Source organism: Austrofundulus limnaeus, unplaced genomic scaffold, assembly GCF_001266775.1.
Source record: "Austrofundulus limnaeus strain Quisiro unplaced genomic scaffold, Austrofundulus_limnaeus-1.0 Scaffold290, whole genome shotgun sequence".
NCBI classification, from domain to species: domain Eukaryota; kingdom Metazoa; phylum Chordata; class Actinopteri; order Cyprinodontiformes; family Rivulidae; genus Austrofundulus; species Austrofundulus limnaeus.
This window is the reverse complement of record NW_013952692.1, coordinates 380,323-395,643: the sequence shown is the minus strand read 5'-3', so window position 1 is coordinate 395,643 and position 15,321 is coordinate 380,323. Positions and strand designations below refer to the sequence as shown.

At 36.8% G+C, this 15,321-nt stretch overlaps 1 protein-coding gene across 1 annotated transcript in view; it reads left to right on the top strand.

Moving 5' to 3' along the window:
• Positions 1-15,321, top strand: part of sema6cb (semaphorin 6Cb) — a gene marked incomplete at its 5' end in the record, with an annotated part of 160,740 nt that overhangs the window by 82,941 nt on the left and 62,478 nt on the right. Inside the window, 1 exon segment of the mRNA XM_014021390.1 lies at positions 10,422-10,626. Coding sequence (XP_013876844.1) covers positions 10,485-10,626 — 142 coding nt within the window.

Here is a 15,321-nt window from a genome sequence, read left to right as displayed (position 1 = left end):
TATATATATAGTGTATTATGGACCAAGAGTCTGCAAATAAAGTGTCGTCCTCATTCTAGATCTTTTCTTTACAACTTATTCAAAGGAGACAGAAGGAGACGATTAGCCCCATCCCTCCTTTTTTCACTCAATTATCTATTTCTATACTTACAGTTTGTACTCCGTAACCAAAAGAAGCTTAAAGTTTTTATACAGAAATATTAGTGTTAAACAATGTCATTGTCCGTTTGATATTATTTATTTATTTATTTATTTATTTATTTGTTTTCTAAAACAAATTTATAATTAACTAAAATTGCAACATTTTGAGCAAATAATACCTAATGGTTAGCTGTCTTTTAAAATAAATGCTTTTAAAACACAAGGGTTTGTGAGTTTCAAAGTTAAGTAAATACCTCAGGAAACGATCATAAAAGCACGCCTAGTTTATCTTTATGGAAAACAGCAAATAATCCTGTTGGCAATTTGAATTCTCATTTGGCTATTGTACTAAACATTAAAGTAATTCAGCAATATAGATGATTAGGTGCTAAAGCATGACCAGCCATCTGAAATTGAGTGTTTGAAATGATTGTCATTGAAATTCCAGACCAGTTATTTGTGAGACACTGTCCTTTTCTTCTTCCTCCTCTTGGAATTTTGTCTTTCTGCTGTTCGATGCCTGACTCTTGCCTTATTCCTTACAAGTTCCGTGACTCGCTTCAGGCTTTGATGAGGTTCATGGAGCCTCGCTGCTCTTTGGCGCATGCTCGCCCATGGCCACTGACTTTTCTTGAGACAGAGTTGTTACAGCCATAAAATGAGATAAACTGAGCTTGAAAGCTGCTGGGTCTTTCAGCACGAGTTTAGATGATATCATCAGTAAGAGACGGCGGTAATAAAAGTGAGGTCAGCTGCCACCGTGGGCTACTACTCTGAAAGGTAGCGCTGTCCTGATAAGACTGCTGTCTCTTTTCATCTTCTTGTTTAAGGCTTTTTTGTGTTTGATGAAGCTGACGTGTGAATCTTTGGTTTGAGCAGAAAAGGCTTTTAATAATTGGATGCACGCACAGCGTACCGAATGTTTGTCCCAAAGACAATGACAAAGTGTTTAATCTTCCCAGGAATAGCGAACCACACAGGCATGATGATGCCATTATCTCTGTAAGGCACTCTCACCAAGAAGGCTCACTCTTATCCTTGATTTATATTTTCCTTCATCAGCATCGAACACTCAGATCGCAGAAACCATTTATATATAAAAGCAGAGCTTTACTGCTTTTGCAGTTGCCTGAAGGAAATGTTCCCAAATCTTCTTTCTTACCACATTCATATCTTCTTTTTCCACTTCTGTCCTTAGTTTTATTGAAGGAACATGACTGTAATGAAACTTCTTATAGACAGTTATATGATTATCTTTGCTAACAAAGAATAAAGATGGTGGAAAAACCTTCAAAGATTTTTTTTTATTTAAATCTTTTTTTATTATTGATTCTCGGTCTTTCTGCCTTCTGTGTTTTATCTTTTGAGTAGAAATTAGAGCTTTAGCACATCTAAAACTGATGACTTCTCTTTCGTCAAGTCTAAACCATACAAATAGCCTTTTCATTGCATCACAGTGACATAATAATCCTTGCTCTGTATGAAAGCATCACTGATCAGAGCAGTAAGCAAGGCAGCATGCCATTTCCCTTTATTACGTGTAACAGCACCACTTTTAAATTGACTAAACTTTAGAAATATGGTCATAATTTTAATCTGAGAAAATAAAAGTTTCTGCAGACTGATATTTGATGCAGGAAGCATTTTAAAATGAGAATTGCAAAGATTTTAAAATGCAAACTGCCGCAAATTAATTGGCTCCAAAGGGGAAGTGGAGATCAAAGAGGCTCGGTGTTCATAGTTAACTCCAAATTTCTAAGTCTTAACAGAAGTGGGCCTTCTGTGCAAATCTTTTTTTATGATATGGATGTAAGATTGTTTTTGCCAAATAAACATTTTTTTTTTGTCTCTACATTTTTAAGCTATGCATACATTGCATTTATTACTGCTGACTAACCGACTAGATTATGTCATTTGGAATAAGTGTGGATTCTCCAGGTCATCTGTTTATTTGCATCCATTGTCTCCGTGCTTGGATTTTAAGATGGATTCTGTGCTCTTGTTTTGTTTTTATGTCTGATCACTCTTGTGCACCACTCTGTTATTAGGTGTTAAAATGTGTTGCATTGAGAAAAGTTACTATCATTTGAAAAGCCTATTTTTTGTGGTTTTGTCCTAACATTTTCTTTAATTTTCCCAAATATTTCAAGCCTTTTGTGCTAAAGGTGCTGTAAAATCAGTGCCTGACAGGTCAAGTCTCAACAAGAAAATTTGCTTTAAACTTGAACAGGAAACTTGTAAATAAACAGAGGCACTCTCAAAAAACAACTCTTTCTGTAGACTTGTATGTTTTTTTTGCATTTTATTTTTTACAAGTTAGTTTCTACCGTATGCAGAGGTACCAATAAACATCCCTTTCTTTTGACTTCTATCCCATTTAGCTTCATCTTGGCAGAAAAGCTCTGTCTGTTTATATAAATGGAAATATGGTTATATTAAGGGATAGTCTTAAAAAAAACGCATGATAAACCACCAATGACAACTTGGACAGTTTATTCAGTTAGTTCATTAGTAATTTACAATTTGTGAGGTTAAAATGCTCACATACTTTTTTTTTATCTCAAAACATTCTCTAGGGTTTGTTTTTAAGTCAGTAAGTTGGCTTCACTTCTGCTGTTTGGTCAGATTAAAGTCCCCGAGGAAAAATGTAAAAATGGAAACGCGCAAAGTACAGAGAATAAAAACACTCAGCTTTTCTTTTTCTTGCTCCACATTTCACTCCATGGCCTTGGGGGTATCCTGTTTTGATGCCCTTGAGAATGACTGTGCTTGGATTTTTGTCAATACAGAGTTCAGGTAGTGTTTCCCTATAACATTTTGAATTATTGATGGCGGAGAGAATGGATGCCAGCTAACATTCACTTTTATATGTGAAGAGGTGAAAAAGAGATGAGAAGAGATTGGTTTGCACAAATGCCGAGCAGCATTTTTTTTAAAAAACAGCTCTGTTTGATTTGGTGACTCTGGAGTAAGGCTCATTTTAAATGCCACGAGCACCCTGGAAGATTGAAGGTGCATTGTGACTGACAGAGAGCACAGAAGGGTCGAGGGAATTATAGGCCTCTCTGAAGATTAATGTAAATAATTAACAGGAGGCAGACAAATGAAAGGGATTTCACTGATGCACGCTCAATCCCTTTTGCACTGATGGCCCTTTGGGCTTTTTCCTTCTCATTCCAAAAAGACATGAAGACGATGGATGATGCCTGCAGCGATTTTCAGATCGATCAGGGAACCGTCTCCCTGTCTGAGTCCTGCATGGATCCCTCAGTGTGTGAAGTCTGGCCAACTCACTGTCTGAATAAAGAAGTCCTGAGATCAGCCCTGACTAGAGACAATCCTGCTGTTCCCTGAGAGTGATAACAACAAAGCACTTGTTGTTGTCTTAAAAATTCATTTTTATTGAAAACTGAATTATCAGTGAGACACCAATATCTGCTTCTTTACTCTTACCAAGGGTGGTGTACATTCTATCAGTCCAGCACAAAAACAATTTCTTAAACTTTTTTTTTTGTCAGCTTGCTTTTACTGTGATATCAATTCTCCTAAGATCTGCCATGGAAGCTGAAGTATAAAGTACGCTCTATTCTTCAGGGAATGTTCAGTGAGGACAGAGTAGAGTCATCTGACGTGGGGATGACAATCAATGGCCTCTGCGACGGGACAGCCCATCACTTGTCTGAACTCTTTGGACAGTGGGGTTAAACTAGCTCCCTCCTGAGATCAGGCTGAGTGGCACTGTGGCAAAAAGGGTCCCAACCTCTCCTGACAGACACATCTCAGCCTAGATGCCATCTTCGCTTCTGCCTGCAGCGGCACGTTGCAGACACTGTGGGGGTGAGACCACAGACATGAGGCAGCTGACATACTAATCCAAGAACTAAAGGTCTAAAGGGACCATTGATTTTCATTCTTGGCAAAATGCAAGAAGCCAGCGATCATTCTTCTTCAACTATGGATGCTAATGGACTTTTTAAAATGTTGCCATAGTGAATCCCCTGGAGCCACTCTGTTTTTGCTGCTGCTGGGCCTCTGGAATACTCTGAAGTCCCCAGCTCCTTTATCTGACATGTTTGTATTCAGCAGCTCAGCTTAGATGTCTTGGCAGGGTCAATTGTTTATGCTCAGCATCTGCCTGGATGACAACAGGTAACTCTGGAGGCTTAAACTCTGACATCTGATTTAAGAATTAAATAGAATTCAATTTAACACTTTACGGCATAAAAAGGAGAAAAATGGTTTAAACTGGTATTAGAAATTCAGAAAAATGCTTAAAGGTGTGTTTTGAAAAATATGTTTACTGGTGAAAAGTCTTATTGTAGTTCTGTTCAGTAAATCCCTCCATTAAAAACACAATGCCCCTTCAGTTACTAAAGGCTACCCATTTTTACTGATAGTGGAACCTTTGAAGGCATTCTTAACTGAAGCTAGTTTGTAACCACATCAGAATGAACTATTGCACCACGTCTAACACACGTCTGAAAACCAGTCTATAGAATTCACCTCTTTGTCCTGTGAGGGTTGTTCTCTCAATTATTGCTGAAGGCTTCTTGATCCCAATTCCAGTCTGCCCTGGCAACGCCTGCATGGTTAGCCATTGGAAATCTAATTAGCAAAGTTTCCCCTGTCTGGCAGGGTTGACAGCAAAGTTAAAATAACTGCCAGGTAGGGAAAAAAAGGACCTGCTGGAAACATTTTAAAGGGGTGTAATTGGTTAATACTCAACTGTACCTGCAGAAAATGTTGGTTTTTTTTTTTTTACATTTATGCCTGAATGTCAGCTGTTCCTGTTTGTGCAAAGGGAACAAGAGAATGATGCAAGTGTTGGAGGAAAACAACTCTGTTCCGATTAGGATGTGCTGATTTGTGTCATGGGATGGCGTTGAGCTTGGTGGTCAGACAAATCTTCCAGAAGGAGTGTGTGAAGAGACAATCTGACTCAAGACTCAACAATGAAATCTTTGTCTTGACAGGAATTGGTTCTGTCATGTGCTGTTTTTTTTTCCCAAGTGGTTTCTTTAAGCACAGCTGCTAGGCAGTAAGAACATTAAGTATATACTGGCATCCATATAACCTGATGTTATTTCTGTGTGGTAATTGAATATTTATGTTTGGTATCTCTGCTCTAAAGGTTTATTACTCTGTGTAGATATTTATATAGCTTAGAAGCCCATTGCAGCCAGTTAATGGGAGCATAAGTGGTGCCGTAGGAACGTTATTTCAAACTGACAACCATGTGTCGTCCAGTGTACTGTGTGTGCGCAAAAGTCTTGAATCAGTCCTCATTCTGTTGATTTGCAACTAAAGAGCAGACTCATGTTATCAGTTATCTGGACGTTGGCTTCTTTTTCACACATTTTGTACCCAGCCATTTTCTGAACATTTTTAAGCCACTTAACTCTGACCCAGGAATCATTCAGACTTGAAACATGCTCTTTAACTCAAATAACAAATGAATACTGTGTTAATACTGTGTGTGTGACTTGTTAAAAAATACTCTTTATAAATGTTGTTTTGAAGCAACTAAAGATGGAGATGTAACACAGTTTGAACAATGCAAAACAACATTAGCATTGGCAAAGTGATCTATAGAGCATTGTTAGCTGAAAACCTGGAATGCATTCGATTAACTGAAAATGGCTGCATCTTTCAGATTCTCTGTCAGGTCTTTGCTGTTTTTTTTTTAATATTTCCTAAAAACAGGACTTTCAGATTCCCAATATCTGCTGTAGTTATGAGTTCTTTTAAGTTTGACACATTTTTTCTGCTTGTCCACTTTCTTGTGCACTTGCAATATAAAATGCTTCCAAGGTCAGGTAGAAAAACTGGACAAAGAGTAAAGTTTGGAGACTAAAAGTTCTCTAAAGTCTACAGGAAAGCCCGACTTTCTCAAAGCAGCGTATAGTGAAATTAAAGGGTGTAAAACTTGTTCAGTATTATAGATTGCATTATATATGCTTTTAACTCAGTTCAGTAAAATATTGTCCTTTAAAATATTCTGGATTTGACTGGCTCTTCCTCTGAGGGCTACATTCATGGTGTTATTAGAGCACCCTGCATAAAAGCCTACTTTGTGTTGGTCTGCAGAGACCAGGGGCTAATGTGCCTAATTATGTCTTAAATTATCAGAGAGTCGAGGGATGTGCTCAGTCATTTTGCTGACTGGTGTATATACCAATATGTCAGAGTGAAGGGCAGTGTGGCTTCAAGCATTTTAGCAGCCAAGAAGCTTATAGATATCCATGTTCGGAGAGGTGAGAGGAATATTCTATTCTGTGGCTATCAAATTCAAGTGGATTAGGCTTCCCCACCACTGAAGCACCAGAAAGTGAGGGAAATACCAGAAGCCTCTTATGCTTTCAGAATTATGCTCTGCTTTTTAGCAGGTGTTGGCAAAAGATAGATCTCCCAAGAGTTAACAGGTGCATGAAATGCACTGCACTTGATTGAGGTTAAAACTGAAATTTGGATTTTAAATTAGACATTTTATTGAGCTGTTATGTCTGACCAAGTGGGGGTAGTAAAACATAAAAAATACTTGGATATTATGTATGAATATAAATGGCTTTATGGTCTTATCCATGCCAACCAATAAAGACAAAGATCTATTTTATATCTGTCATCTTCATGCATTAGCCAAATAAAGTCTGAGTAGATGCATCATATAAATCCACAGACTCGAGGCTGTTTGCTAATCCAAGTGAATGTCAGATAATCAATGAAGGATCCCGAGTTCCCAGAAACTTTTATCCTCTACTGCCAACGTCTCCTTGATGGCTTAACAAGTCCAGTTCATTAAAAACAAAATAAGTTGAGCCATCCCAACCAAATCCTCAAACACAGAGCAAACATTGGAAAGCTTATTTCCCTTTGACAGCTGTCAGCTCATCAGCCATCCACTCCCTCTGCAGACACACAATCACCAACCAGCTGAGGTGGAATTAAGAAAGAACTCTAGTGAGGGATGTTTTATACACCGCAGATAAACATGGGAGCTCAGCAGCAGTTCATGTGGTCTTAATGGATCCATTTGTGCTGGAAAAGGTGAAACGTTAAGGCAACTATGTTCCCAAATCCAAATACAGATTAATTCAGAAGATGGAACAAACCCCTATTGGAGGCTTAACTTTTAATATCAGTTCTTTTTGATCACTTGTGTGTTTGTTGTAGATCTGGACTTCTACCAGGCAATCAGTGCAACATCATGAAATTTGTGTTCTTATTAGGATCTTAATTATATCTGACTGTCTGTTAAAATGACTTATTGTTTGTAAAAATGCCCAAACCATTTTTCTAACAAGTCAATGTATTGCATGAAAATAAAATTCTAAATTATTCTCAATCAAATTGCTGGCACAGATGAGAGACACGTTTTTTGCTCAAGTAGCAGATTTTTTTTTATTTTTGTATTTTTACTGGTTCTGTTCTAGAAACTTAACTTTTCAGACCAACCAGTTCTACAACACCAAGCAGCAAAAGAACATTTTGTTTGTTAGTCTGTTCCAAAGTCTTAGTCACATTATCTGCCTTTGTTTTTCTGGAGGAGGTGTTGCTGACTGGCAGGTTTTTCTGGAGAAATAATGAAAACCCTGACTTGACGTGGCCTCATGACAAATTCCTCGCTTGACATGGCTATATTGCATTCCCTCACAATTTCAAGTGAACTCGTGAAAAATGTGCATAACACCAGTTCAGGGAAAAAATGATGTTTTTAACGGGCTGCATGATCTGAGTTTTTTGACTTGTGGAATAAGTAAATTGTGTAAGTGCTTGTATTTACTATGGTTGTCTAGTTTTGCATGCATCGTCACTCTGCTGGCTGCTTTTCTTCAGCTAAATGGATTGTTTATGATCTCTGAATGATTTCTGTTCCCTGAATGTGCTGCTTATGGTTGGGTGACGGCAAATTCATAGCACAAGGGAATCGGTGGTGTACCATTGAACTTTTAATTTTGACTTAACTTAAACAGCAGTTTTATTGGTAGTTTAGCTGCAAATGATCACAAATCAACCTGGTTGTTTTTATTTGACTGATCATGTTCAGTAATACTTTTGTAGCAATCGTTTTGTTCAAGCGGCTGCCTCTTTTTGCTACCTGGAACATCCAAACCATTGCATATGAAGCCAATCAGGCCAAAGGCAGCCACACAAACTGTTGTCATTCACAAAGAAAACAAAACCCGAGTTTTTACTTTTTCACTTTGCAGAGTTGTAATCATCACTTGGTCTCATTGCTAAATGCAGCTCTTCCTCTGCATTTAGATGAAACCATCTCTATGACACTTCTTATCTCTTTAAACTTAGTTTTCTGCTCGTACCTAAAACCATGTGGGCCTGAGTTTTATTGCCAACTGACAGTGCATGTGCTTGTGAAAGCATGTAAGGAAACACTGCCCAAATAAACTGGCTGAATGCGGGTCATCACAGTTTGAAGCTGGATCGACACGTCCCTCCTTAACGTATCTGTTAAAAATACCAAACAGATGTAGAAATGAATGTTCGCACACATGGTTTTATCCTTGTGCTGTGTCCACACAACTTATTTATCACACACACTCAAATGCAGCTCCTACTTAAAAAACCTGAAAGCTTGTTTGTTAAACAATCTCTTGCGATTATGTGTCTTTAAATTTATGGCATCAGATAAAGAGTTTACTTTTATTTATATAAATTTTCTTTGTTTCATTCTGTTGTTTAAACAAAATACTGTCTCAGACAATGAAACTCAGCAGACGACCAATCCTCCGGTTGCCAGGCTACTTTTATTTGTCACATATAATAATCTCTGGGTTCCCCTGGGAACAGCTCAGCTAGCTCTCGTCTGCTACTCTTTAGTTGTATCCTCCACGTTGTTTTTCTTCTGAGCCGATTTACGTCAAATCTGTCTGTGCTAAATTAATATTTTAGTGCACATTTGAATAAAAAACATCCAGCTTTACCACACTTTATTTTTATTCTTTTATTTGTGCCCACTACGATAAATCTTTGCTCACCACTAACTATTTTTTTACTACGTCACCCTGTTATTCTTCCAAGCAGACACATCTGCAGCATGCTGTACTTATTCTTCTACCTCCATTAAAGCTACTTATGTATTATTGCAGAGAGCAATCATAAAAGATTAAAAGAAAACAGTAAAACATTTTATTTACCGGTTCAAAGATAATTGCTTCCCAACTCTAGACGTGAACGGCCATGTCTGTGTATTTAGCATCTTGTGTTGGGAACCAACAAAGAAAACCGTCCTTCATTTTTTAAATAAAAACAACCGTAGTACAGTATGTGTTCTTAATGTAGATTTAGATGCAGATGAAATAATTTGAAATGTGCCTTATTTATATAAATAGAAATAACAGTCATCATAACTAATACAGTTTAAAGTCGTTTTTTTTTTTTTTTTTTTTTTTTTTTTTTGCCTTTTCAAGCTTTCATTTTCTTGAAGTGGCCATTTAGAATGGCACAAAAGTCCTTGACGTACTTGCACCTTCCTGTCCTGTGGTACATGGCCTGTAGCTTACAATGGATGGTCCACACAATCCACAGAATTCATTCATGCTCATTCAGTCTGCATACAACAATGCTGAGCTCTGCATCTGCATCTTTACTGCCATGCTGCTGCAAAATTGAATTCCCTTAACCTTCTGTCCAGCTGCATTACTGTGTAGCCATATGTAAATGATGAATTAATGTTCTTTTAAAAAATATGCCTCTCAGAGAGGCAGACTGTTGAGGTTAGGAAAATCCACAGATGCTTTTTCTTTAAGTTTTTATGCCATGACGACTTTCCTGGCTGAACTTTGAGAAGACATTTAGCACAAAGGTCCAATTTTTCACAACATTTACTAATGGGTCTTTTTTCCCCCAAAATCTGCTGAAATAAACTAAATATCCTGGCCCAAGTTCTTTAGATCAGGATGTTGTCATGGAAGGAAGGTGGTGTAAGTTGGGGGTAAATGTTGCAGGTGTCCTGGTGGTCAGGGCTCCAGTGGTCTGACTCCACTCCTGGCTTCCTTCTCTTGTTTCTGGGGGGTTTCTGACTCAGTCTACCCACTTTTAACACGCTCTCTCATCACAATGGTCACATTTCTGTATTGATTCAAAGCTAAAACAAGGTTTAGCTTGTTTTCCTCGTTGCTCCTTCCTTCATTCACTTGCATGCATGTTGTTGGAATTTATCAGGACTGATTCAATGTATTATTTCTTTGATGGGTGTTAAAAAAACAAGTTGTGCCAGATTTAATTACCATTCTAATCTTGATTTTTTTCCCCTTTTAAATTAGGAGGATAGGGGGAGTACGCTGTGGGCCATGTGTTTCTGGTGAGGTCCCCCATCTTCTGCCAACATGAGGCTGATGCTCAGACCACCTCGACCCATCCTGCCAGCCTTCTTGGCTCTCACCTTAGTCGCCTTTATACCTCAGCTGTCCTCAGGAGCTGCACCATTTCCCCAAGACCTGGAACCAATCAGCATTGTGGAAAGAGAATGTAAGTGTAAAGCCTATGGTGTTGCCATGGTCATCACTATAATAGGAGTACATGTCAGGGTCACAAAGGTATTTGTCTTATCGCTGGGGGGCACGGCTTATTGTGGTGAATGTGTTAAAGGCAATATTTGCAATGTCACACTGTTGCAGGTTTGTCCTATTAATTGGATGTAGTATATCCATGTATTTGTTTGTTTACTTCTAAAAACAATTTGATTTGTTTTGTTCTTGTTGTGAGTATTTGTAGGTTTGAAGTCCTATACTGACAAATGCATTACTTTTTAACTGCACTTGTTTTCATGTCGGCTGAACTTGCAATTATTCAGATTTTAATCGTTCTTATCGGAGACGTGTGCCCTCTTTGAGACTGTTTCAATTTGAATCAAAAGTAGAGACTTAAACCTTAAACCACTTTTTAAATTGTGTTGATAGGCCAACCATAACCAGAGTTATGATACATATATGCCACCTTTTTTTCTGAAAATGATCATCCTATTTCATGTGCGATGCAGCGACAGACAGCAGGAAACATAAAAAAATAAACTGTATTCTGTCGTGAGTCTCATCTTTCCAAAAAATATAACCCCCCTGACCAAGGCCCAAAAATATTTGTCAAGCAGTAAAAGATCTACAGGAAGAAGAAAATAAAAAGATGCAAAAGTTGAATGAAGTTTGGTGGTGAGAGCGGGACTGAGGAATTAAATTTGAGAGATTTGTGATATTTAGCATGTTTTGATTCTATAGTCGGGTGTAGTTTAGTGTGTTTAGCCTTTAGTCAGTTTTAGTGAGTTTTAGTGAAAGCAATCAGGGGGTTTTTGTGCATAACAAACCATTTTAGCGTTATTTTTAAGGTAAAATATGAAGGTAAAATCAAAAATAATCCAAAAGGGTTAAAGTTCGAGACTTTTGTCCAAATGTGCACATTTTTCTTATAAAAGCACAATTTGTATGTTAATGTTTGGCCATGCAAACAAACTTGTTTGTCACTGAAAACAAGTGTATTTAAAAAAAAGTTATGGAGTCTTTAGTTTTTATTTTGTGTTGGAACTCATACCCATTCTTTACAGAATGGTTTATACCAACAACTCGGCACAGACCACATAAAATTTACAACAATGAGAAGAGAAAAATGTTTTTGTTTGGTTTAGATCAACTACAGCAGACGAGTTCCTTCATAAAGTTTTTGGAATTTTCCAAGGAGTTTATATAGAACAGCTGGAGTGCGCAGAAACCAGCTGACCGTGTTATCGGCTGGAGAAGCTAACGGCTAACAAAACGGTCAAGACTCTGGATTTCCCATTACTATACATGTTGACAACAGAGCAGAAAAAAATAACTGACGATGTAGAAATCATAAAAACTATTATTAATATTAATCCAATCATTATTAATATTTTACAGTTTATATAATCTATCTAATGTTTTAAATAATGTCAGAAAAGCTGTTTGTGTTATGGATTTATTAACAGAAGATAAACAGGAAAACATCTCATTTTAAAACACAAGTCAGCAGATYTGATCTTATTTAGCTCAATGTGATCTGAGCAGAACATAATGTGTTTAAAAATAATCTTATAAAGTCGATGTAATCACTGTTATTTATTGAACTGGTTATTGTAATTGGTAATTGTAGCACTGTTGAATCATGCTACAATTTAACACAAACTATTAAATATTACTTTGTCCTCTGATTAATATTTAGACATACAGAGTGTAAAATAATATTATAAATGTCTCTGATTAATATTTAGACCTACACAGTGTAAAATAATATTGAAGAAGTTTTGTAACTGATTAATTGAATATTAGATTCAGTTTTGTTTTTTATACTTTCTGATCATTTCAGTCTGTGAGGTTAAAACAGACAAAGAGTTGGTGTGTGTGTTACCATGTGTTCTTTCTCTTAGCCTAAACAAAATGAGGACGTTCTGACATCTGACATAAAAGGTAACACCTCCTGGGGTGTAACCAGGAAGAAACATACATTATAAGCTCAATTCATTATTATAGTACAAAAGGAGTTGTCAGTGTTTTTGCAGAGTGTCTGCTCAGAGCAGAGCTCCCCTSTTTGTTCTGACTCAGCCGAAGGTCTTACTGAGGCCTGTGCTGCTGAGCGCTGAATGTACCTGATTAGAGTCAGAAGATTGAAAATAAAGTTTTAAAGAAGAAATCTAGCTGAATCCTGTTTATTTGGACATACCATTTGGAACAATGCATATTTTTCCAACAATATTATAAATGTGAGTATTTTTAGGTTTCTGTTAGAGGAACCTGACTTGTTAAGAAGATGTTAGCTAAGAGAGACAAGTTTCATCCTATAACGAGAGAACATTTTCTAACTGTTGACTGGTAAATATAAATAATCTTGTTTTTTATGACAGTAAGAAGAAATAATAAATATACTTTATTACTTGCTGAAGTCATCATTTTTCAACAAGCTAAAGTCTAAGTTACAGGCTGACTTCAGGTCTGGTTTAGATCATTGTTACTTATAAATTATATATTTTTTCTGGTATACAGTATATCTGCTGTTTTACATGATTGTTGAATGAAATTAACATAATTATTCATTTATTGTAAAAAAAAAATTACCGATAATCTGTGAAACAGATCCAGTTCAGCTGCTGTTTGTCAATTAGTTTCTATGGAGGCTGTGAGCTGTTGGCCTGTTTGGTCTGTTTCTGCTCCTCCATGCTGTTACAGACGCTACCAGTGGACGGGATGACCGTGGCTCAGTCTAGTGATATACTGTATATTAGCGTTTATGGATTTTTCAGTGTTTTGACTCTTAATCATAATACAACACAATTAATCAAACAAATCTGTTTGAATCATTGAAAAGTGTTAAATCAAGTGAAAAGTGAGAGATGCTCGAATCAAGCTGCCTGCCGACCGCCCTGAAAACTCATGCGAGCGCATTTTGGAAACAGGAAAACATCCTGCTGACAATTAATTTAGTTTCTTTTTTTATGCTTTGTATGAAATAAGTACCACAATTATCAGAGTTTCCCATTAGAGTCAATAGAAGCTAATGAAAAATGATGTTCATGCACAAAAATAATAAAACTTTATTTGTTTTGACTAAAATATCTGACATCTGTAACATGTTTTTGTTTTTATCATAACGCACAAAAAAGGCTAGTTTATGACATCCCATCATCAGAGAGTAGCCTCCTACTTTCTCATCTCCTAACTGGTCCAGACTATAATTGATTTAAGAGGTGGTTGAGACTATGTCCGACGCACTGTAATTGATCTATCTGGAAGAGTGTAACACAAGCATTAGCAGAAATAGTGCACTAATAGTGCTATATGTGGAGCTCCATCCCAGGTGTAATGAGAGCAATTTGTTACCTCTGACTCTAGCAGGTGACAGCATGGCACAAGGTCCCTTATAACTTTGACACATCTATTATGAATCATAGTACTTTGTACGAAGGAAGTCTTTGAAATTGTATCTAAATGACTCCTTCTTGTGGAGAGAAAAGAGAAAAACTGTAAGCATTATTTGTGGCAGATTGTGGAAACAATAAATTCTTCTTTTTTTAAATGTTGGTACAGATATTAACCTGTTTATCCTTGGTTGCTATTTATGGACTATTTTCTCGACCTAATTTTTATCTGGATGTGTTTTATGCTTTTATGGTTTGTCAAAGCACATGCTATAGAAAACTCATGACCATCAAATGATAAATCGTTTACATTGTTCTCCTTGGAGAGTTTGGAAAACGTGGCGCCCCATCTCATCGTATCTGCAGTACTTCAAACCCTCTTACTGCCTTGGACCATTAAACGAATCCCAAACAGTGCTTATAACTATGAAGAATAGAGTTTACTGGCTCCCTTTCCAGACTATTTCTTTGATAGCTTTTTGTGTAAGCCAGTTCATTACCTTAACATGTTCTCAATGGATTGCTTCAATGTAGATATTTATTTTATGCTTCAGGTGAAAAGATGGAATAAAACTCAGAGAGTGCAATTTAAGAAATGCATCAATGACTTTTACAGCTAATAAAAAAGAAGATGCAGCAGGACGCAGTGACTCGCAGTGCAGGACTCAGGGTTTCACTTTCACTGCACAGCAGCAGGACAGACAAGCTGTTGTCTTTAAGTAATATGCAAGTGGGCAAAAACAGAAAACCATATTTGTGACATGAGTGTAAAGTTTAGATTAACAGAAAGTAATTACTAAAACCTACAGAAGGAAATTAACCTGAGGTTAAATCTGGTGCAATGCATCAAATGTCTTCGTTTTTATTGCACACTGTCAAGATTAAATAAAAATTACATAAAATATATGAAAGACAATGGGCCTCATGCAAGAACCGTTCGTACGCACAGATTTATTCTTATGTTGTGCGTACGAGTGATTTAGGAGAATTTGTGGCATTCACCAATGTTTTCGTATTCTAAGATTTTTTTCAGATACAAACAAAATTTACGAGTGGTCCAGACCTGTCGTATATTTTACGAGCAGTCAGTCTGCTGTTATCCAGATGGGTTTTCTTCATTAATAACCTTATATTTCATTAGTTAGAAGATATTTCAAGTTGAAAATAAATCACACTCCATAATTATGTTGACAATAGGCTGTTCTGTTTGAATTAGAATTAGAATTTTAAAGGTAGTGATATAGACTACCAACATAAAATGGTTAAATTAAATTACACTGGCTATTAATGGCGTTGTATAACAC